The sequence below is a fragment of the Prionailurus viverrinus genome, chromosome D2, assembly GCF_022837055.1.
Source record: "Prionailurus viverrinus isolate Anna chromosome D2, UM_Priviv_1.0, whole genome shotgun sequence".
In the NCBI taxonomy this organism is placed as follows: domain Eukaryota; kingdom Metazoa; phylum Chordata; class Mammalia; order Carnivora; family Felidae; genus Prionailurus; species Prionailurus viverrinus.
In genome coordinates this window covers 7,973,715-7,997,856 of record NC_062571.1, presented here as the reverse complement: position 1 = coordinate 7,997,856, position 24,142 = coordinate 7,973,715, and the positions used below count along the sequence as shown (strand labels likewise).

At 43.1% G+C, this 24,142-nt stretch overlaps 1 protein-coding gene across 2 annotated transcripts; it reads right to left on the bottom strand.

The window, feature by feature from the left end:
- Positions 1-990: 990 nt before the first annotated feature.
- Positions 991-17,125, bottom strand: LIPF (lipase F, gastric type). Of its 2 annotated transcripts, none has more exons than XM_047825792.1 (9): positions 17,003-17,125; positions 16,708-16,825; positions 15,701-15,899; positions 13,734-13,843; positions 9,125-9,261; positions 7,341-7,487; positions 4,549-4,620; positions 3,823-3,894; positions 991-1,227 (listed from the first exon to the last, which is right to left on the bottom strand). In XM_047825792.1, exons 1-9 carry the CDS (start codon positions 17,105-17,107, stop codon positions 991-993), a joined length of 1,197 nt encoding a protein of 398 aa, XP_047681748.1. In that variant the 5' UTR covers positions 17,108-17,125. The 2 variants fall into 2 exon arrangements, with proteins under 2 accessions (XP_047681748.1, XP_047681749.1); XM_047825793.1 differs by having other exon boundaries at positions 15,701-15,803; positions 16,711-16,825.
- Between the last annotated feature and the right edge of the window lie 7,017 nt (positions 17,126-24,142).

Below are 24,142 nucleotides of genomic sequence, written 5' to 3'. Positions count from 1 at the left end.
CAGGTGAGACCGTGCTTACTGGAGATCTTGGACGTTTGGAGGAGACATTTTATTGGGGGGGTGGGTGGATGGGCGTGCTTCTGGATCCCGTGTTTGCCAGGATGGCGGCAGTGACGTGAAAAATCTTGTGGTTGGTTGTTGCACATTTTGTGGTCAAGGTCCAGGGATGTGGGATAGAAGAGCAGAAGGGATAGAGAACACATTTCGTCCCCAACTTCCAGAAACAGGGCTACCCGTTGGTCTCTTCTGTCTAGGAAGTGAGAGTGAGATGCCTTTGATTGAGCTTATAGCTTGCTTTGCCATTTCATGGAGGTAAATACACAAAACAGCACGTGATATGCAGCAGAGAGGGAGAGAATGGGCTGCAGCGGTCGTAGGCCATAGAAGGCAATGCACACGGGTACTCGATCTCATGCACGCAGGGGGGGCATCAGTGTTCCATCCCAGGACTGTCTGTTGGCAACACTCACCACTCATGTCTCATGTTCTAGGTTGGGTCTAGCAGATGCATGGAATGGGAAGGCCGGAAAAGACGTTTCGCCTCTCCAGGAATCTGTTCTTTCAAGAGTTTCTGCACCCCATGTTAAGCACAAAAATTTTTTTAAATTATTTTATTTGTTTATTTTTTCCTTTATTTATTTTGAGAGAGAGAGAGAGAGAGAGAGGAGGGGAGAGGCAGAGAGAGAGAACATCCCAAGCAGGCTCTGCACTGTCAGCGTAGAGCCTGATGCAGGACTTGAACTAATGAACGGTGAGATCGTGACCTCAAGCTGAAATCAAGAGTCTGACGATTAACCGACTGAGCCACCCAGGTGCCCCTTAAAATTATTTTAAATCCAAAACAATAAACGGAAAGATTATTGATGCGAATATATTTCTAAAGTCAAAATTACGGGAAGAATCACTGTATCCCAAAGCATTATAGAGAACCATATGTGAGAGAAGAAATTAATTTTGGAAAAATAAACGGATAATTCTTTAAATCTAGAACTACTTATTATCTTCTCCCATCATAGAAACGATTTCATTGTAAATTACTTGAGGGGCATCCATGGCCCAGATAAAGTCCAAGTGATTGTAAGGAGGAATCTTCCTGTGGTAAATGAGATTGGGGAGTTTGGAAAGCAGAAGGTCCACATCTTCAGGGTCTGCCAACAAGTCATTGCCACCATTCCACACCGCAATTGGGACATGCATGTCCGTCAGGTTGTAGTAGGGGGGTGTGGGCTAAAATGCAAGACAGAAAGAATCTCAGTTTTGTAGGTAGCTGCACTTTAAATACTTATTCCTTGGCTAGATTAATATATATTTACATATTTAATATATAATAATATATTTATATATTATTTAATATATAACATACGTGTGTGTGTATATGTGTATATATATACGCACACACACATACATATATATATGTATATATATATATATATATATATATATACATATATATATATGTGTGTAACATTAGCCGACCTAGATATTTTATTGAAGTATAATTGACTTAGAACATTATATTAATTTCAGGTGTACAACATAATGATTTAAAATATGCACATATCATGAAATGATTGCCACAATAAGTGTAGTTAATGTCCACCACCACACATAGTCGCCATTTATTTTCTTGTGATGAGAACTTTCAAGATCTACTTTCTTGGCAACTTTCAAACACGCCATACGGTATTGTTCATTACAGTCACCATGCTGTACGTGACACCCTCAGGACTTACTTGTTGTATGAACTGGGAGTTTGTACCTTTTGACCACCGTCAGCCATTTTACCAACCCTGTACCCCTCACCTCTGCCAACTACCAACTGTTCTCGGTATCTATGAACTCAGCTGCTGTTTTTGTTTTCAGATCCCACATGGAAGTGAGATTATACACTACGTATGCTCCTCTGTCTGACTTAGTTGACTTAGTATCAAGCCCTCAAGTTTCATCCATGTTTTGCAAATGGCATGACCTAGTTTTTTAAGAAGATTCTTAACAGTCATTGCTCAGAGAAAGTCACCCTTATCCACAGCGCAAAGTAGATGCAATATGTTTTAGGTCAGTGCTTCTTAAACTCTAACAGGCCTGTAAATCACCTGTGGATGTTGTTAATATGAAGATTCTGATCTGGGGGAAGGGCCAGGATTCTGCATTCCTAGGTGATGCTGACACTGTTGGTCCTGGACCATGGCCTTGAATAGCAAGGCTTTGGATAACAATTCTTACAAATTAAAAATTTAGATTTCTACCCAAGCAAAAGGAAGTGGATTCGACTGGATTCTAACTGTAATTGACTGTTTCTACCCAGACCCTCTAAAATATGATCTTGAAATGTCTTGAGTCATTTATTTTGGCTTTGTATTGATGTATCAGTAGGGTCAGTGGGTAGGTCAGTCAGTTCAGTGAAGGGGTTGTATTTGTTGAATACTTACCTGATTTTTCTAAATATTGGATCAAATTGTGATAAAAGCTATCATCAGCCCCATTTGCATTTCTAGAAAATCACCATTTACACACACATTTTAAAAAGGTTAATAAAGCAGGACAAGGAAATAAGCAAACCATTACCAATTTCACCACTATCAACAGAGAATTTTGTTGGCTTTTTCCGAGCATGTTCTCAAGAATACCATCCAATATACTAAATTTTTCTATATTCTCACCTTACAGAATAGCCAACTTGTCATAGCAAAATAACGAATCATATAGAATTGTTCACAGTATTTTAACACTTTATTATAGTGAGGGAAAGAGTAGTATAGAGAATATCCATAATAATAAACCTACTTTCCTTTATTCATGTTCCACTGTTCAAAGGGTTTATTAGATGCTGGCTTCTGGCTCTTAAATTAGTGTCACTGCCTCAGCGGAAGACCATCCTGTGCTATTTCGGGCTTGGCTGGGGGGGGAGGGTGCGCTTGGGACTTGGTGTTCCAGGTCCTCCCAGATGGGTGCCTGGGACTGATGGTAGGTACAGCCCAGTAGAAAGGTAGATGCAAAGCAAGTCTGTGTTGTGGGGCCTTGTGGAGGTGATGGTCGGGGAAAAGGCATCTCAACAATGCTTGATCTGATGGTGTTGTGAGAAAACCCTCTTTAAAGACATCGAAAATGGCACAAAAGCAGGAGGCATCTTCTCTACACATACGACACTGTGGTGAAGAGATAGAAATCCCTTCTAAACATTGAGTCATGGAAGCAGATGGAAACCGGGAGGCTCCCCACCAATACTTGGGTGGAAAATGTGGGGTGGGGTCAGAAGGAAGGGGAGAGGATTACCAAAACTGCAGGGTGGCTCTCCTGTTCGAATCGGGCCAGTGGTGGTCTGAGGGTGCACCCTGCGCTGAGGGCTGGAAGACATTGTCTCATTCCACATCTGGGTGGTGGAATCACTTCTCTGGCTTTCGACAAAGGAAAGGGTGTTGTGTAAGAAGACCAGAGATTTCAGCTTTATCTCGCAAGCCGTTCCAATTATTGGCTTGTCGTATCAGAGAATTGCATTTCCAGAAGGAGGGAACTGTGCGCTGGGGTGTAGGATCCAGGGCAAGTCTGTGCAAGAGGGTGAGGGGTGATGCGTTCTAGAACGTTCCTCGCACGTGGTGGTGCGGTACCCTGAGTACAGTCACTGGAGCAGGAGTTCACGGCGCGATGTCTGGTCTGATGACAGGATTCTAAGGAAATTATCGTCCACTTTCTCATTTCCTTAAGGATGAGTCTGGGCACTAACACTCCTTTGGAAAGTGTATGCGTGATTATTGTAATGTCATCTCAAACCTTTTATATCTTTGTCTTTCAAAATGTGAATAATTTTAACTTCAAGAAGCTTACCTGATGAAAGTGAATCATGTTCTGAACCGGACTTCCCCAGTCAAAAGCTTGGAATTTCCCAGACTTGACAGCCTAATGGAGAGGAATTAAGAATACAAAGAAATAAAAACTCTCCTCACTGTGTGAAAATCAAAGCTTTCTACGAAGTTTACTTCCAATGTAAACAGTTGTTGAAAAACATTCTTCTCCCTCCAAAAAACCAAGACTGTTCATCATCTAGGACAAGATATCTATGCAAATTCAAATGTAGCTTTGCTTGAAATATTTTTTTCTTGCATGCCACGTCCTAAAAATCATTCATTTCTTTGCTCCCAAAAGTGATTGTTTTCAGAGGATTTCCATTCACATGGATTGATAGCTATTATCAGCAACTAGCTACATGGCAGAAAAATTCCCTGCCAGGAGCATTTGACAAACTATCTTAAGAGCGTGCTTTAGGGGGGCGTCTGGGTGGCTCAGTTGGTTAAGCGTCCGACTTCGGCTCAGGTCATGATCTCGTGGCTCGTGGGTTTGAGACCCATCAAGCTCTGTGCTGACAGCTCAGAGCCTGGAGCCTGCTTGGGATTCTGTGTCTCCCCTTCTCTCTGCCCCTCCTGTGCTCATGCTCTGTCTCTCTGTCTCAAAAATAAAAATAAACACTAAAAAATAAAAATGAATGTGCTTTGGGTAAAGTGCCAGGGGTTCAGGCACACAACAGAAGTTTTAATAGTATTTGGGAAATGATACCTGGGACCAGTGGAGGACGTTTTGAACCGACGTTCCTGCTGGATTATGTGACAGATACACATCCAAGCGACTCTAGAAAGCAAACACAGACACACAGACACCGATGTATATTTGGTTTCTTAAAAATAGCCTAAGACTGAAATTGTTCTGATCCAGGTCAGGTGTTTAAGGGCAGGGTTTACCCGAAAGATAGGAGCAACACGGCTGTATGCCAGTCTAGAGTTTGCAAGGGGCAATTGCAGGAGCCAGTTTGTTTGGTCAGCGGCTACTCCATGAGAAGACTTCCCAAGAAGTTTCGAGAAATGGCCAATGTCACATGGTTTGTATCAGGGTGGAGCCAGGGACTTTAATCTAGCTCTCTAACGTCTCAGCTCTTCATTCTTCCCTACCTGGTGCCAGAGTGCAGTAAATGTAACGTCCATACACAAGCCTCTTGCTCTACAGACCTATATATGTATATATATCTAGACGTATGTATGTATACGCCATATATGTGATAGTCAGTATACATATATGGTACATTTATAATCTCTATGCCATCCTGCTGTCTTATCAGTGTCCTTGGTCAGACCCCAGACAACAAACTGAAATCCCCATCTCATCTTGCATAGATTAGTTCATAGTGGGTCTTAATTCCACTGTATCGAAGACCATGGATAGGATCAAACAAATTGACCATCTTCATAGGGGAAGGAAGTATCTCTTCACATAATTTTCATGCAGAGGATGAACTCTCTAATTGCTTCCTCATGTATCTATTTTATTATTATTTTTCTCATAAGGCTTTTATGGATGGAACCCAGTAATTTGGTCTGCCTTTTCTTGGTGTGGTAAAGGTAGACTACTCTGTTGAGCTCCACATACAAAATGGCAGACGTTCCCAGAGCCAAAGAGAGTGACTCCCTTCCAAGGGAGAAGGATGAGACTTGTATTTACCGTCAAAAATAGGAACTAAGGAAAGTTCCCTTTGTTCGTATATATTTTAAAATATCTACAGATTCTGACTAACATTCAGAAAATGTCCTTGATTTCCATGACGGAGGGAACATATCTGTCTTTTCACCATTGTGTTCCCAATAGCTACAACCCTTAGTAGTGCCTCCAATAAACATTGTTTAGTGAGTAGGTACCTGTAGGTAGAATTATATCGTCTTATCAGTGCACTTGGTGTTTTTGGTTTTTTTTTTTTAGGTGCTCAAGGGTATGTAACTAAACTGACAATTTTGAGTGAGGATAATTGTCGATATATAATAGCATCACTAGCAAAACGTGCTATTGCTATGAGTGATGTGCTTTGAACTATGTTCTGTATGTCTTCCACATATTAGTTCATTTAATCTCCACAATGGTACATTCTGTGGAAAAGCAAACCAAGAAGATGAGTGTAAGTCAGCTCCAAAAACAGGATTTGAATTTAGCCTCTTAGTTTGACTCCATACTCTTAACTACTTTTGATTCTGCATTTTGCAGTCTTAAAACCCCAATCCGGGGCACATGGTTGGCTCAGTCAGTTAAGTGTTGGACTGTTGATTTCAGTCAGGTCATGATCTCACGGTTCATGAGTTCGAGCCCGCATTGGATTCTCTCTTTCCCTCTCTCTCTGCCCTTTCCCCACTCATGCTCTCTCTCTCTCTCTCTCTCTCTCTCTGTCTCAAAATAAATAAACTTTAAAACCCCTACCCAAGGCAAAGCAAGTGAAATAGCAGATAAAGAGTGTGGACGAGCGCTAACATAATTTCTCTGAAATGAGTTTTTTGTTGTTGTTGTTAAAGTTTATTTATTGATCCCCAACATGGGGCTCGATCCCATGAACTGTTGTATCATGACCTGAATGGAAATCAAGAGTCAGACGCTCAACCCCCTGAGCCACCCAGGTGCCCTAGCATTAAGAATATTTATAAATGCCTGGGTGGCGCAGTCGGTTAAGCGTCCGGCTTCAGCCAGGTCACGATCTCGCGGTCCGTGAGTTCGAGCCCCGTGTCGGGCTCTGGGCTGATGGCTCAGAGCCTGGAGCCTGTTTCCGATTCTGTGTCTCCCTCTCTCTCTGACCCTCCCCCGTTCATGCTCTGTCTCTCTCTGTCCCAAAAATAAATAAACGTTGAAAAAAAAATAAAAAAAAAAGAATATTTATAAAGAACATTTATTCAATGCCTAGACATTGTTTTCCTACAGAGAAGGCTGCCAAAGCATACGGCTCAATGCCTCCCCTCACAGAATTTAAAGATGATGCCAATTATTCAGGTGGTCAAAAGTGAGTAGTGCTCACCATCTACTATTTTTTCTACCTGCTGTTTACTTTAGGGGGCCCTTGGGTGACAGCAGGGAGCTGAAGGGAACAAAACTGGGAGCAACGGTGTGACTTCCCTTGGGCTGAGCTACATGGCCGGGACACAGTTCTGAAGCTATTCCTGGCTGTTTCAACGATCATTTCTTTAAAAAAAAATTTTTTTGTGTAATGTTTATTGTTAAGAGAGCGGGAGAGACAGAGCGCAAGCAGGGCGGGGGGGGGGGAGGGGGGCAGAGAGAGAGAAGGAAACACAGAATCCAAAGCAGGCATCAGGTTCTGAGCTGTCAGCACAGAGCCCGACACGAGGCTCGAACCCACAGACCGCGAGATCATGACCTGAGCCAAAGTTGGACGCATAACCGACTGAGCCCCCCAGGCACCCCTGAACGATCATTTCTAAGTGATGGTAGGACAAGTCATCAAAGTGTTGCTCAAAATCTTCAGAATAGAAATGTCAATGCAAAAAAAAAAAAAAAAAAAAAAAGAAATGTCAATGCATACAAACCATATTCAAGTTACTAGTGTCAAATCCACAAATGATAAATAAGGTGTTGCTACAGAGGAGGTCCACCATCTCGCGGGAGCACACTTCAGTGGCAAGAAATTGATCAAAAAAGTGGTGTGGGTAGAATATTTTGTTCCCGAATATTATCTGAAAAACAAAAGCATCGTTAGAAGTTTCCAAAAATTAAGCTGCAGAAAGGACGCATTAATTTGTCTTGTTTCCTGGTATAGGTGTGACTAGGCTGATGGGATTTTCATCTTATGTTGTTTTAGGAATCTTGAAAACTTTTTCTCACTTTATTCCCACAACATAGTTGTGGAGGGGATAGGGCCGATGCTCCATACTGAGTATTTATGGTTCCACCGAGAAATGTACTGGCTGCTGAGAAGTATAAGACACAAAGAATTATAGTCTAGTTGGGCTACTAAGCGTTATGAAATAAGATCATAAAACAATGTGGCAGAATGTCATAATTAAGTGCCGAGATACGTGATTTCAGCAATAAAACATGAAAAGATCAGGAGCGGAAATGGTGACTCAGCCATATTTTCAGCAAAGCCTTTGGAAAGACAACGAAGCCAGGACTGCATGGGTTGAAAGACAATTGAAAGATTTGCTTCAAGTCTTCTTGAGGAAAGAAGAAGGCTGCATGAGGAAACAGGAGGCTAATAAAGAGTCAGGGGCTTGTACTAAGTAGAACCGGATTATAGCTAGAATCCTGACCCAAGCCTCAAGCCCCTGACTTAAGGTCTAGTGCTTTTTATTATTATTTTAAAACCATCTGTCCACATCGCCTATCAGGGCCTCAGAGCACAAGGAGGTAATAAATGTCTGCATCAACGCAGCCAGTAATTATACTCAAGGTCATTACGATTTTTCACATTCTGAATAGAAGCTTTACAGACGTAGTTTGGAGGTAAAGTCTCTTAGGCTTGCGACACACACACGTTCGTTCGGAGTGAAAACAAATGAATAGTACAAAACCGCAGGAGGAAATAGCATCTTGACTTTTTACAGCCTGATGTAAAACTGTTCTAAAGGATGTTGTGTCTGCGTATGTGAGCGTTGGTTTTTGCAGGGGGGAGAAGGAGGGGATTAAGTGTAGGAAGAACAAAGATTACGAATTCCCTCCCCTGTAGGCGCCTATACAAGGCACTTCCGGTTTATTGCGACCCATGCTCCAGTCCTCCGGAACCCCACTAAAGGAGGAAACTCTTAGGAAGAGCGTTGGAAAGCCAAGGGCATTTGATGAAGGGCCTCAAGGTCCTGGCCTCGCCAAGCGTTGCCTTCTTCCGCTCTTCTTCCTTTTCCCTCCCCTTCCCTTTGTTTTCTACCCTTCCTCTTCCTGGTTTTCTCCGCGATGGGTAGTTTACGCTTCTTCTTTTGACTGTGTGGTTTTGTTCTTATTTCCCCTTCCCCTCCCTGGTGTGGAATCGCGGCTTTCACACAGGTTGAAGGAAACCGGACGTCTGTGAGGGAGCACCCACACTCCCGGAGTTGCTAACCCTTGGAAAGTAACGGGACATGCAGAAACAAACGGGGATCTCAGCAGCTCAACCGGGACTCAACTGCGGTCGGCGCTAGCCGAGAAATAATACACACGCGCGCACAAGGAATAAACCACGCCTGCGCACAAGGAATAAAACGCGCATGCGTCCCTCCCCACTCCTGGGTGAAAACGTTGATTGGGAAGGAACCACTCCAGGGGATTTTGTTCTGTCTGCATCACTCTGAAACCCAGGGGCGATTTGTTATCTTAGATTCAATTAAAGAGAATCACATACCTTGAAGAGGAACGACGGAAGAAGCATGAGCTTGTTTAACAGGGTCTTCGTGTACTTGACAGTGGCCACAGGAGCCAGCGCATAAAAAGTTTTTATTTTCTTAGCCAGCTTGGGATTGGTAGAGAAGGCAATAAAACCTGAAATAGAACAAGGAATCGGCGAAGAAGGTCCACGCGTGTGTGTGCACGTGTGTTACAAGCGTGACATTATTCTGGATTTACTCCAAGTGCCATTTACTAAGAGCGACGACCTGAGACACTGACCATCTCTGCTTGCTCAGAGCGATCAGATTTTCATAGATTCGTTTTCTTCTCATAGACTGTCTGGGAACATGAGGCTAGAACTTTTCAAGTCATAATAAATTCTTTTATCTGACTTTCGAAAATAGGCTAACTTTAGGTTAATCAAATGGTGACAAGAGCGATGTATACAACGTATGGATTTTGATGAGTTCAAATTCATGTCATCTCAGGGAGATCATTAGCATTGCAGATGAGTAGGGTATGTAAATGGGAAGATTAAAAGCACAGGTTTGAAATCTGACCAAACAGGATTTGAATCCCAGTTCTGTGGTTTACTGGCTTTGTGACCTTGGAGGAGTCACCTAAAACTAAGAGCCTCAGTTTTCTCATCTGAAATATGGGGATAATAATGAGTGCTTCATTAGGTTTTTTAGGAACCAAGTGAGGTGAATTATAGAAGGTATTTACCAGGACACGAGGCATATCGTAAATGCTGGACAAGTGAGTGGCCAAGATAATTCAAACGTCTACACACGGTAAATATACTCAGCTCCTGTCTGTAATTAACTGATTTTATGAACAGTAGCATATTGGTAGACTAGGATGTGACCAAATAGTTATTGAGCTAAATTCTATACAGTCAAACTACATAGGATAACCTCTCCCCACAGTTAATAATGGGGTTTTTTTAGACACAAGAATAGCCTGAAAAAAAAAAAAGTTTCAAATGTAGACACTTAACGTCACCTATGTAATATACAGCCTAATTTTGCTTGAGGAAGAATGGTCTTTCAAGAAGACTACATTTATTACGGGATTCTTCACTTGATTGCCTAACTCTGCAGATTACAACCAGCATATCACCCAGAGAAAGCAAGAATCACACGTGAAGAACCCGCGTGGGTATCAGTAGGTCCCCACACTGTCAAGACAGGTGACGTCTCAGAATGCACTTGCTGGCTCAAAATGAACAATCCTATTTTACGCGCAATTCTAACAAGGGTGCTTATCTAACTTCCCAGGACACAGAAGATTAGAAACACCTTCCAGAAGAATAGGAGTGGGGTGACAGCAATGATAAGATATCCATTCGTAAGAAAGAAGAATGATCCCATTTAATTCAGTTGACTCCAAAGAGTGGTCACTGGGAGTTATTTAGTGTCAGTCCTATCTCAACAAATCCTAAGGACACTGTTGCAGTGTATCTCAAGGCAATAATTTTATGACCCAAGGTCATCGAGAAAAGGTTAAACTCTGTTCGGTGTGTACTATTTAAAAAAAGCAGCAGCATAGGGGCGCCTGGATGGCTCAGCTGGTTGAGCATCTGACTTCAGCTCAGGCCATGATCTCATGGTTCGTGAGTTTGAGCCCCTCATCGGGCTTTTTGCTGTCAGTGCAGCACCTGCTTTGCATCCTCTGTCCTCCTGTCTCTCTGCCCCTCCCCCACTCATTCCCCCCCACTCAAAAAGAAATAAAACATTTAAAAAAAGGCAGAAGTGTGTCATGAGTCAAAGGCAGATTTCCCTCCAAATGATGGGATTTTTGTGTGGTTTTGGGACTAAAGGGGTGAAGTTTTGGTAATCTAGAGCACCTGCCACTCTTTGACAGAGGAGTGTGAGTTGATTATGGGCCGTGTGGGTCTGATGCTGTGCTGCCCTGCCTGGATTCCTTACACGTCTGAGGCATTTATTCAACCCCAGCGGCTCCTCTCTCATTTGGCTTTTGCTCAAGACAATCCAGGGTTCTCAAAGAATTCAACAGAATCTCTTCCCAGGGCAGCCTGCATTGAATGGCTGGCCAACAGGTGGGTAAAAAGGCCCAGCCACCTCGTCTCGCTCAAAGACTCTGAAAAGCCATCCCAGACAGAGTGCGCTGAGGACTTTTTGGGGACTGCATCACGTCCCAGCTTCTTCCCCTGCTATGCCCGCCTTTCTGGCCTTTGCTCAAGCAGTGTTTATGTACACGCCCCGAATACGAATCCTCATCTCCTTGGAAACACGCCGTATGCCACAATGACAAAGGACACCCGGAAGCTCTTCTTCAGACCTCTTTCTCCGTCTCAAATTCTCTAGGGGAGATCCGTGCTGTAGGAGAGCAAGCGGTCGAAAGAGAGCACCGCCAACTTCATCGACTCCCTTGCATCTGTGTCTAGACACGGACGTTGCGATCGCTTCGAATCATGGCACGGGCTCAGGCCATCAGCCGAGAGTGGGGACTAGCGTAAAAACACACTGTTATTCCACCCCCTTTCGCTTCCACCCTTTCCCTTCCCTGTCTGGCGGTCTCTCATGCGCTCTTGAACTCACTAGATGCTCACATCCCAGCCACTCCTCTGAGGTTGCTCTTAGGAAGGTCACCTCTCCTGCTGCCAAGTGCAACGGTCCCTTCTCAGACTTCATTTCACCTGACTCCTCAACAGCCTCTTCCACGGTTGACCACCTTCTCCTTAAAACACATTCTCCTCTTGACTTCCAGAACACCAGGCACTCCTGGCTTCCCTCCGGGCTATTGTCACCATCACTTCCCAGGATCATTGTCTGGTTCTCTCTCATCTTCCAGGTTAAGAGCGGCCCAGGCCTTAGTCGGGGGACACCTCCTCTTTCCTGTCTGACCTCACTCCTTTGCATCCTGTCTCATGTACATTTTGTGTTTTCAGTCCAGTCCTCTCCCCTGAACCCCAGGTTTGTATCATTACTCGACTGCTTGGCCCTGCACTGAAATCTCCGACAGGTATCTAAGAGTCAGCAGCTAGAGAATGCAGCCCCTGTTCCCTGGTGCCATATCGGCCCTTCTCACAGCCTTTGCCATCGGGGTTTGGGTGTCTCCATGACTCCAGGTGCTCAGGTCACAAATCCCGGTGTCATTCTTGACTCCTCTCTTTCTCTCACAGCCCATATCCACTGTGGAGGCAAGTCCTGTACGTTGCCCCTCCAGAAAATATCTGGAAACTAACCGTGCACCACAGCTCCCTACCCTCAGCCAGGTCACTGTCAAGTCTCAGGCGGGTGGGTTACTCTAAGCGTCCTCTAGCTGGGTTCCCTGACCCAGTTCTCCATCAGCAGCTGGAGGGATCCTGTTCACAGGACCCTGTACCTTCCCATCCTGTTGAGGATCCTGAGGTCAGATGCTAGAACTCCTCTCTTCAAAACTCTGTGGTTTCCCTGTTCACTCAGAGTAAAAGCTGAAATCCGGGCAACAGTCAGAAAGCCCTGGGGCGCCTGGGTGGCTCCGTCGGTTAGGAGTCCAGCTTCTGCTCAGGTCACGATCTCACAGTGCGTGAGTGCGAGCCCCGCGTCAGGCTCTGTGCTGAAAGCTCGGAGCCTGGAGCCTGCTTCGGATCCTGTGTCTCCCTCTCTCTGCCCCTTCCCCGCTTCAAAAATAAATAAACATTAAAAAGCCCTGAACAGTCTGCACTCCTCAAACCACATCCCACCCCTCCATCTCGTCTCTCGCTGTCTCTCTATCTGGTTCAGCTACACCATGCCTTGCCTCGTTGCCGTTCCTTGAACACGCTGCAGCCTCAGAGCCTTTGCTCTTGTCCTCCTTTCCTCCCGGAACATCAGTCTTTCAGGTATACACACGGCTCAGACCCTGACCTCCTTCGTGCCTTTACTCTGAGAGTGCTGGTGGTTTTCTCTGAACTCGCCGAATCCCCTCTGATGCTCCCTGAGAGGCTTTCCCGATTTATTTGTTTCCCGTAACATTACTATTACCTACCTACTCTCTTAAAAAGAATTTTTTTTTAAGTTTATTTGTTTTCAGAGAGAGCACGAGCAGGGGAGGGGCAAAGAGAGAGGGAGAGAGAGAGAATCATCCCAAGCAGGCTCCATGCTGTCATCACGGAGCCCGTCGTGGGGGCTCAGACTCACAAACCGGGAGATGATGACCTGAGCGGAAGTCAAGAGTCTGACGCTGAACCTACTGAGCCACTCAGGCACTCCTGTTTTACTTTTTGATCTTTGTCACCTTCTCTGCCTCCCCACTAGAGTATATGCAGTACAAAGATGGAAATTTTAATGTACTTCGTTTATTGCCGTATTCTTAGGACACATGGCTGGTGCTCCATAAATGCGGTTGAATGGATGGAGTAAGGTCAATCCAGAGGCCGTGCGAAGCCATGTCTCTGAGCGTGGGCTTGGCCCGAGCTAGTATCTGAGTCACCCTCTGTGCTGCACCTGTGTTACGTGTGCACAAATGATTTACCCTCCTGTTTTGCTTCCCCATATATACGATAGGAATAATAATTGTCCCCACGTCACTGGGTCGTTGCGGCCATTACATCATAGAATGAATGGAAAACGATCAGCAAATGGCCAATATGCCTGCCCCACTGCTGGAAGGAGGTCTATAAGAACCCTTTTACCTACCAATCGTGGTGCCCTGGGAATGGCCAACGTAGCGGAGCTGATCCTGTCCAGTTTTCTTTAAAATGAAGTCAATTGTGGCTGGAAGGTCGTATTTAGCCATTTCGTCAAAGCTGCAAGAAAAAGAATAAAAATAAAACGACATGCATTTCCTTGCTATAATTTCTAAGAGTCGAGCATATTTATAGCTAAGCCTCTCTTAGAGAAACAGAAAACCAGGTTCTCTAAGCATTGCTGCTGATCGACCATTAGCTAATGCTGATAGACCATTAGCATTAGGTGCTTTGGAGGGGCGGCTTCTTATAAACAGATGACATCATTTCTGAGGCACAGCGTTGCAGCTGCAGTTTAATCCAAACAAGGTAGCATCTGCAGATGGGGATTATTCCTATACCTAAAAATGAAAGTCAGATTCAATAATCCTTCGTATGCAGTGTTCCAGTGCCTGATCAGGTGAATCGTATCTTCCTCTATTTTACCCTCCACGGATGAGCCAGAGTGAGCTTTTGAAAATGCAGACGGGGAGGGGCGCCTGGGTGGCTCAGTCGGTTAAGCGTCCCACTTCGGCTCAGGTCATGATCCCGTGGTTCATGAGTTTGAGCCCCACTTAGGGCTCTGTGCTGACAGCTGGGAGCCTGGAGCCTGCTTGGGATTCTGTGTCTCCCTCTCTCTCTGCCCCCGGACCCTGCTCATCCTCTCTCTCTCTCTCTCTCTCTCTCAAAAATAAACATTTAAAAAAGAAAAGGAGGGGCGCTTGGGTGGCTCGGTCGGTTAAGCGTCCGACTTCGGCTCAGGTCATGATCTCACGGTCCGTGAGTTCGAGCCCCGCGTCAGGCTCTGTGCTGACCGCTCAGAGCCTGGAGCCTGTTTCAGATTCTGTGTCTCCCTCTCTCTCTGCCCCTCCCCCGTTCATGCTTTGTCTCTCTCTGTCTCAAAAATAAATAAACGTTAAAATTAATAAAATAAGATAAAATAAAAAAGAAAAGGAAATGCAAACGGAGATTATGCCACTCCGTTGGTGGAGACTTTCTGGTGGCTTCTCATTACACTCAGACGAGTTCCCAGGCCCTCAGCGTGACCCTTGTAGCTGGCCTGACCCGGCCCTCTTCAGCATCTGTCATCTCCCATCCTGTCTCTCTTCCTCATCACTCAGGAGTCACGGGCTTCCTCTCAGGCCCTGGAACCCTCAGAGCACTTCTGTGCCTCAGCATCATCACAGAAATCTCTGCTGGTTCCCCTTTTATCTGCAATTTCCAGGGACGAGGCCCTAGAGGGCCGGAGATCGGAAACCTGTGCAAATCTTTCCACAGTGTCCCCGATCTTTCCTCTCTCCCTCCCCCGCCTCAGCCTTGAATCTCCCAGGTTCTTGAATCTCCCACTGAGTTTTAACATCCTCCCGAATCTCTGCGGATGCTCCTTTGGGAATCTGACGAGGGCAGTGAGTGTTCTTGTTTCAGGTGGCTTTGCTCATTCCATTTGGAAAAGCGTATTCAGGGAATCTGCGAATAATGGTGCTGAGATCTATAGAAAGTGTGGGGGGAAAGCTACCCTTGCGGGGAGGTGTATGGAAGAAACCAAAAAGGGATTAGGATACGAATGACTTGCTTTTATCCCACTTGGAGGATAACAGGTTAAAATAGGACTGGGTCGGGGGCGCCTGGGTGGCTCAGTCGGCTCAGGGTCCAACTTTGGCTCGGGTCATGATCTCGAGGTTCGTGGGTTCAAGACCCATGTCAGACTCTGTGCTGACGGCTCGGAGCCTGGAGCCTGCTTCGGACTCTGTGTCTCCCTCTCCCTCTCTGCCCCTCCCCTACTCATGCTCTGTCTCTCTCTCCCTCCCTCTGTCTCTCAAAAAATAAATAAACACTTAAAAATTTAAAAAACAATAGGTCTGGGTTGGAATACAGACGCACGCGACCACCCACGCTTTCTAAACTCAGTATTTATTTTTAATTGTCCCTTTTCTTTACCTGAAAGCCCAGAATTCAACTGAGTCTGGCGAGTAGTATAGGTTTTTCCTGGCCCAGGTGTTCCCCCTGCTGTTCCCCAGCCACACGTCATAACCAGCATCGGCCAGAAGGAAGGCCAGGCTGTTGTTGGGAAGGTTGGAAATCCAGTTTGTGGCTGACGCGAGCAAACCGTGCTGCAAAAACACAACGGGTCTCCGGCCTAAGGGAGAAAAGTGTATTCAAGCTTTATAAACTCATCCCTTGTTCTCAGATAAACACGAAGACAGAACTAGGCTTTCGTAGGACAAGAATGCAATACGTTTGCTTGACTGAGTTGACCATTTGAATATACTATCTTAATCACGGTGACAGTTACTCAAGTGACAAGCCACATCGAATTGTGCACTTTAAATATGTGCCGTTTATTGGATGCCAATTCTATCTCAAAAGCCATTGAAAAACTTACATTCTGAGGAAATTCAGCATGTTGTTAATTTAAGTGGATTGTGAGTGGTAAAGTGATAGGTGATCTTGCTGAACTTTACTCTTTTTTGTGCTTCACCGTTTTCTTGCAATGAGAAAAAAGATAAATTTTTGGCAGCGATAGCCAAAAAGATGACCTTTATCTGTTCAGGAAATGAGCCTCAAATCATCTCGCACATTCTGGCTAACTTTTCTTGATCTCCGGGACTCAGCTTAATTATTGTTTCCAGAGCAAGTTTTTCTTGACTTCTGCTAGCCCAGTTAGGCACCTTTGCCAGAACGTCTAGTTTAATATTCTCTGTACATGTCTAGCACGTGTCACATATTATTGTAACCATCTGTCCATGTATCTATCTCATTGACTTGATGGTGATCTCTTTGAAGACCGGAGGTAAAGTTTCATCACTGTTACATTTCCAGAACAAGCAAGACTCATTAAGTCCTTAGGAGGAAATGAAAGGAGGAAGGAGGGGAGGAAAGAATGAAAGGAAGAAAAGTGTGAGGGAAAGAGGAAGGGAGAAAAAGGGAGGGAGGCAGGGTTATACCTTTATTCTCTGAATTTTTCCTTCCATAAGGGATTCTGTTGATCCCAAGGACGTAACCATCCTCAGTCACAACTTCATACTCTTCATTTGGGTATTTCCAGAAGGAGATCATCTGACTCTGGGGAGGAAAAACACAGCTTTAAGTTTTAGTTGACTTTTTAAACGCATCTGGTAAGCAGATATGGTTAGTTACTCTTGATCGGTCATGTCAAGGCTTCACCTCACCGTGATTCTAAGTCACGGTGGTAGCTCCTCGTTCTATAGGTTCCCTACCCCCCGCCCCCCAGTGACTTACAATATTCATAGTCACTTCAGGGTTTGTCGGGTGTAATTTTCCCAAGAAACCATGTGTGGTTCCAAGCGCAGATATCAAACTGGCCACTGTTAATAGCAACAGCATTTTGGTCTTGCCTGAAACAGAAGAATGACCCGTGCATGGTTAAACTATTACACTTTCTTCATACTTGTATTTTGTGCTAATTTCACGCAAACTAGAGAAAGGCTTGGGTTGGATTATATTCTGTTGGGCAATAAACTGGGACACGTGGATATCGGCGTCGCAATGCTTGACTTGATTCCTTTCAGAACATTTCCCACTCGGTTTTCCAGTCGTGCTGAGTAAACCTGAATTGATAAAAATGTCTTCTAATTGTCTGACATAAGATCCCATTCTTAGTATATCGCATGTTTAAGGCTTTTGTCAACTCATTTTGAGAGCCCAAGGTTGTGTGTGTGTTGTGTACACATTTGATTCTTCTAGATTCATCCTCAATGTGACATGCATTCGAACTCATTGTGGCGTTTCGGATAGTGTTTATAACAGCCACTCCATAAATATTTATTGATTTGGGGTAATTATGTGGATTTAAAAGCTGCCACCATCTACTCAGAGTGCTGCCATAACTAAAGTAGTGTGTGTGTGTGTGTGTGTGTGTGTGTGTGTGTGTGTATAATCTCAGGGAAGCTTTTGCTTTTTTGCTGAGATATTACCTAATTGAAATGACTTAGGTAGGTCTTGATAAATTAACAATGTGTTGGAGGGTACAATATCTTTGGCTGCAAGGATTTAACAACAAAAAGGAAAATTAGTATCATGATTTGAAAAGAATTCTAGTGACTGTCTCATTCAACCCCCTCGTATTTTACAGGTAAGATCTAACAACCCACTTCGCAGATAGGTTAACGATAATTTCAAGTGGATCAAATTAGTACGATCATTTACGTGATCAGTCTTTCACATAATTGCTCTAACAAATTTGGCAAGCTTTTATTAGCTATTTTAAAAAGTCCAAAAACATATGTTAACCTCCATAATACGGCTGTAGTTTTTATGACAAAAGATTAATTCCTTTAATGTCTAGCTAGCTTCTAGGGACGCCTGGGTGGCTCCGTCGGTTGAGCGTCCGACTTCGGCTCAGGTCATGATCTCGCGGTCTGTGAGTTCGAGCCCCACGTCGGGCTCTGTGCTGACAGCTCAGAGCCTGGAGCCTGTTTCAGATTCTGTGTCTCCCTCTCTCTCTACCCCTCCCCTGCTCATGCTCTGTCTCTGTCTCTGTCTCTCTCTCTCTCTCTCTCTCTCTCTCTGTGTCAAAAATAAACACAAAAAAATTTTTTAATGTCTAGCCAGCTTTTATAAATCAGTAAGAAAAAAACCCAACAAACCATTAACTATTGGTTTAGCACATGAAAAAGCTTTCCCGGAGAGAAAAGTGGCCTAAAACTCTACAACTTAAAAACATTTGCAGATATTTTCAATTACATTATAATTAATGAAATGTAAATTAAAACTATCATGTTATAACACCTATCAAACAAAGTCTGATAATTCATAATGATGGCAAAGTTGGGTGAAACAGACACTTAAATGCAGTTTGTAGGAGTATAAGCTTTTGCGCGGTCTTTCAAGAGGAAGCTGGCAATATTCCTGAAAATTTAACCCTTCTATTCTACATTTAGATTTTAACTCAGCTGTAATCACGAATGTGTCTAAAACCATATGGACAAGAATGTTCACTACAACACTGTTTATAATGGGGAAGATTGGGAATGACCTAAATGCCTATCAGTAGAGAACATAATAATATAAATTGTAGAAACAGAATGTCATGCATATTGCTCAAAGAAAAAAGTGAGATGCAATTCAAAACCACAATGAAAGGGTGCCTGGGTGGCTCAGTCGGTTAAGCTTCCGACTTCGACTCAGGTCACGATCTCGCGGTCTGTGAGTTCGAGCCCCGTGTCGGGCTCTGGGCTGATGGCTCAGAGCCTGGAGCCTGCTTCCGATTCTGTGTCTCCCTCTCTCTGACCCTCTCCCGTTCATGCTCTGTCTCTCTCTGTCTCAAAAATAAATAAACGTTAAAAAAAATACGATTTTTCAAAACCACAATGAAGTATCATCTCACGCTCGTTAGCATGTCTATTACCAAAAAGCCGAATAATAACAAGTGTTGGCGAGGCACTGTGGGTGGGAACGTAAGTTGGTGCAACGACATGGAAAACAGTAAGGAGTTTCCTCCAAAACTCACAAATAGAACTACCATGTGATCCAGCAATTCCACTTCCGAGTATTCATCCAAAGAAAACAAAAACTCTCAAGAAGATATCTGCATCCCTCATGTTCACTGCAGCATTATTTACAATAGCCAAGACATTAAAGCAGCCTAGGTGTCCCCTGATGGATGAACAGATAAAGAAAATGTGGGACACAGAGACACACGCTGGAATATTATGCAGCCTTTAAAAAGAAGGAAATGTTGCCATTTCAGGCAACGTGGGTGGACCTTAAGACCATTATGCTAAGTGAAACAAGTCGGACAGAGAAAGACAAATACCGTATGATCTCATTTATACGTGAAATCTAAACAAACAAACAAACAAAACCCCCTAAGAAAAGCAAAATGACTGAGCTCATGGACGCAGAGAACAGATTGGTGGGGGTCGAGGGAGAGTTAAATGGGTGAAGAGGATTAAAAAGTACAAACTCGTGGGGCCTCTGGGTGGCTTAGTGGGTTAAGCATCCGACTTCAGCTCGGGTCATGATCTCCCCGTTCATGAGTTCAAGCCCCGAGTCGGGCTTTGTGCTGACAGCTCAGAGCCTGGAACCTGCCTCAGATTCTGTGTCTCCCTCTCTCTCTGCCCCTCCCTTGCTTGCACTCTGTCTCTCTCTCTCTCTTTCTCAAAAATAAATAAACATAAATTTTTTTTTTAAAGTTCAAACTCGCAGCTATAAAATCATTAAGTCCTGGTGATATAATGTACAGCATGGAGATTATAGTTAATAGTAATATTGTATTGTATTTTTTAAAGTTGCTAAGAGAGTAGGCCTTAAAAACTTTCATCACAATAAAAAATAAATCTGTTATGATGTATTGTGATGGATGTTAACCTGACTTATTGTTGCAATCACTTGGCAATATACAGGAATATTGAATCATTAATGTATGCTTGAAACTGATATAATGTTATATATCAATCATATTTAAATTAAAAAATACAAAGAAGAAATACTATAACATTCTCTCCCCCCAAAGAGGAAAGGGAAGGAGATACATGCGTATTTATTTGAAAAGTTATCTCAGATGGATGGTAAAAACAAGGCACAGAATACAGTTCGTTTAGTACATATTAGGCTATGTAGTGCCATTTATAAAATTTAAAATGTATCATTTAAAAAGTAAAACCAGAACACCGACATTGTTAGGCTTCTTGCAGTTATAAAGCAAGAGAGCTCCATGACAAAATGGGCTTGCTGTAAAAGGAATGAATGTTCTTATTCTGAGTTTCCTCGAAAAACTGGGTTGCCCAACTAAAAATGTATCAGCCTTGCTTGTTAACATGTGGTCCTTGGGGCACCTGGTCAGCATTTTCTCTTGGACAATAAGGAATTGCCTACATACTCAAACTTATTAAAATTGAATTGGTGCTCTTTTGGATTTTTACATTTTGATTGAAAATCCAATTTATAGGGGCGCCTGGGTGGCTCAGTCGGTTAAGCGTCCGACTTCGGCTCAGGTCATGATCTCACGGTCCGTGGGTTTGAGCCCCGCGTCGGGCTCTGTGCTGACAGCCCAGAGCCTGGAGCCTGTTTCGGATTCTGTGTCTCCCTCTCTCTCTGCCTCATGCTCTGTCTCTCTCTGTCTCAAAAATAAATAAACGTTAAAAAAAAAATTAAAAAAAAAAAAGAAAATCCAATTTATAAACTTTTCCAAATGACCACTTTGTGATAGCCCCCTACCTTTCTGATCTTGTGATGGCAATTATCACTTATTTCTCAGCACAGATAAACTATTTGACATTAGACGTAGAACATGTAAACTCCCTTCTGTCTTGCAATCACCAACTACAAGTTAGAATCTTCAGGTCTAATCTATCAAGCTGGTGAAAAAGTCTCAAGGGAGAAGAGATATTTGTTCTCAAATATTTGAAGAGATGCCATGTGGAGGACAGTTTTAAATCAATTCATTGGTAGTGTGCTAGATGTAAATCACGCAATAAATATTTAGTAAGAAACCACTGTGTGCGGGCATCCGGGTGGCTCAGTTGATTGGGTGTCTGACTCTTGATTTTGGCTCAAGTCATGATCCCAGGGTCGTGGGATTGAGCCCTGCCTTGGGTTCTGCACTGAGTGTGGAGCCTGCTTAGGATTCTCTCTCTCTCTTTCTCTCTCTCTCCTTCTGCCCCTCTCCCCTGCTCTCATGCTCTCTCTCTCTCTCAACTTAAAAAAAGAAGAAGAAAGCACTGCGTGCTAGGAGCAATATTTGGAAGTCACACTTACGAGGTTTTAATTCCATATAGTGAAGAGCTTTGTGTGATTTGGATGACTGGATTCAAGTGGGATTCTTTGAAAAGTGGTGTTTTAATCAGTTGCTGATATTTCAACACAGGCAGTATAACCATTTGTCATAATTCATGTACAACACTTACCGTAGTTTTCGACTTACCGCTAAAGCCAGACGGGAACTCTCAAGACCTAAATCTGAGCCTCTGGTCTACAAGTTTGACCACTTATTCAGCGTAAGATTAGATATAATAGTGCCTCTTAAAAATGGATTTTTAACTGTGCCTTTACGATGGTATTTTAGAAAGGGACAAACTCGTACATAGAGAACAACCAGCAGTGTTTTAACATTCAAACCAGAAGGGTTTGATCAGCTATTTCAAGAACCCACAATTTTTTTTTTTTACCATCTATTGCCTCAGTAAGTAATTTGCCACTGCACAGTGAGGACAGTTGACCTATGGTTTAAGTTATAGGATATCCCAACCACCCAGTCATACACTTGGGCTCAAAGAGGTTCAGGTGTAGAATAAGCGTGCTCATTGACAAGTTGTAGGGCAAAAGCAGTAGCTAACATTTGCAGAGGGCTCACTATGTGCCGGGCAGGGTGTCCAACATATCGCTTGTGCAAGTCAGTTACCTTCTCTGGGAGGGTTTCCTCTTCTAGAAAATAGAACTGGCAATAGTGTATGTCCCAAAGCTATTACCAAAATTCATGAAGATAATGAAAGGAAAGCTCTTCATAACGTGTTAGGCGTGTAGTTAACACGGAATAAATACAGTTAGTATTACTGCCATCCCATTTGACTCCCACGATAACCCCAGGGAGTAGATAGCATTTTAGTCCCCGTTTGGTGGAAGAGGAAGGCAAGACTAAACAAGGGCTTTCCCAATGGGTGTGTTGAAAGCAATTGACCCCAAGGTTGAGACTGGGCAGTCTGTCTCCAAAGATCATGTTCCCCACTAGTAGCCTCTGAAATTTAGCAATGGTGTTAATACAGGTTGATTCAACAGAACCTGGATGAAATTATTCGATATAGCATGTTAATACAGCTAGTTCATATGATACTAGAGGACTGATTTTTGCTTCTCAAAAGGAAGCATAAGAGAGACTACACGCTAGGCCCTCGCCATAAAAATCCTGAATTAATAAACAAATCTGCCAGCTAGTAATTAATAGTTTCACATATAAATAAAAAATCAAAGAAAAAAGAAATGAGATCTTAGAAGAGTGAGCCCTAACTTAAATAGACACATTAATATAGATGAATACTCGATAAACACCCAAGCTTTTAATAAATGCAAGAGTTGCGTTATAGGAAAAATGAGTCCAATAATTCAAACATGAATTTTGCCCAACAGAAGTTATACTCACCGTCTCCTCAGAAACAAGATTCTGTTTCTCTTGATGTTTAGTAATTTGCTCTACGTTGCATTTACTTCTTATATACAAAACTTTCAATAATGGCCAGAATTACTCAGCCACTGATTAAATTTCCATAATCCTTTCTATCTGGACATCATCTAATTATCAAAGGACAAACCTAAAAATCAAATACTGTATTCATTTTCACATAATATTTTGAGTTCACACCTTTAACTTCTAACAGCCACAAATATTGGTCAAAGGAGTTATGACTAGAAGTGATTTAGAAAACAGTAAAAATGATTCTTGATAGCTTAAACATATAGAGAGTGTTGGACCAAAGGTATAAGGCAAGTGATTATGTAGTGTGGCTCTGATAATGGGGCCCGAGATGATCAAAGATCTCCTCTTGTTCTTTAAAAATATAGCACATAAATTATTCTGACTGGATATTTACAAAACCTCCTGCAAATGAATGTAATCAGCAGGGATTAGTGTTTTATTATGGTCTTTGCCTAGGGTCTCTAACTCTGCAGATAGTGATACAGCTCGTAGAGAAAACCCAGCCGCTGCCCTTTAAGAACATATGGGTGGTGTCATTTTCCTTATATAAAATCATTAGTTGGAGTTTGAACAGTGTCATTGTGTTAATAAATGACTTGTGGAATTAAAATATTAATATTTAAAAATACAGTTGATCCTTTGCAAACACCATGAGCACCTGTAGCTTATAGTGTGAGAAAAAGAGAATCCTATTTTGACATCTTAAAATAGTTTGCAATTTAACTTTAGGAATCACTCCTTTTTTTTTCAGTAGTACTTAAGTTGCTAGTAGAAATGGTGAAAAAATAATTATTGCTGAAAAGAACGCAAAGGCAAGCTATCAAACGGCAGCTTTTCGCCACACATTGTAACACAACTGACTGCATTCGCTCGGTTTGAATAAACTAGGAAAAAGTTAGGGTCTAGCAAATACCACACGCACTTGCGTATTTCGATGTTTCTAATATCTCAGCTTTGCTCAACTCTGGTTGATTGTCATTGACCAGAGGGGATTTTTGAAAGGCGAACAGTGGCACATTCTCATAAGGGTCAACACGGAAGGAAGGATCGATAAAGAAGAGGAAGGTTTTGGTAGCTAACCAAAGGCTGACAGGAGCTGAGTTTACTTCGCCAGCAGGTGGGAAGCAGATTAACCGTATCTTTCATGTCATTGTATAGATTTAAACAAGAGAATTCAGGATGTGTTCCCTTGGTCTTTTACTGTAATTGAAGAGGATTTGGGGACAGTG

Coding starts and splice junctions, on each gene's coding strand:
- LIPF (XM_047825792.1), bottom strand. CDS start 17,107: ATGCTGTTGCTATTAACAGTGGCCAGTTTGATATCTGCGCTTGGAACC. Junction 15,900..16,707: donor GAAAAATTCAGAGAATAAAG/GTATAACCCTGC, acceptor TTTCTCCCTTAG/GCCGGAGACCCGTTGTGTTT. Junction 3,895..4,548: donor ACGTCCTCCACTGGTCCCAG/GTATCATTTCCC, acceptor CCTCTCCATTAG/GCTGTCAAGTCTGGGAAATT.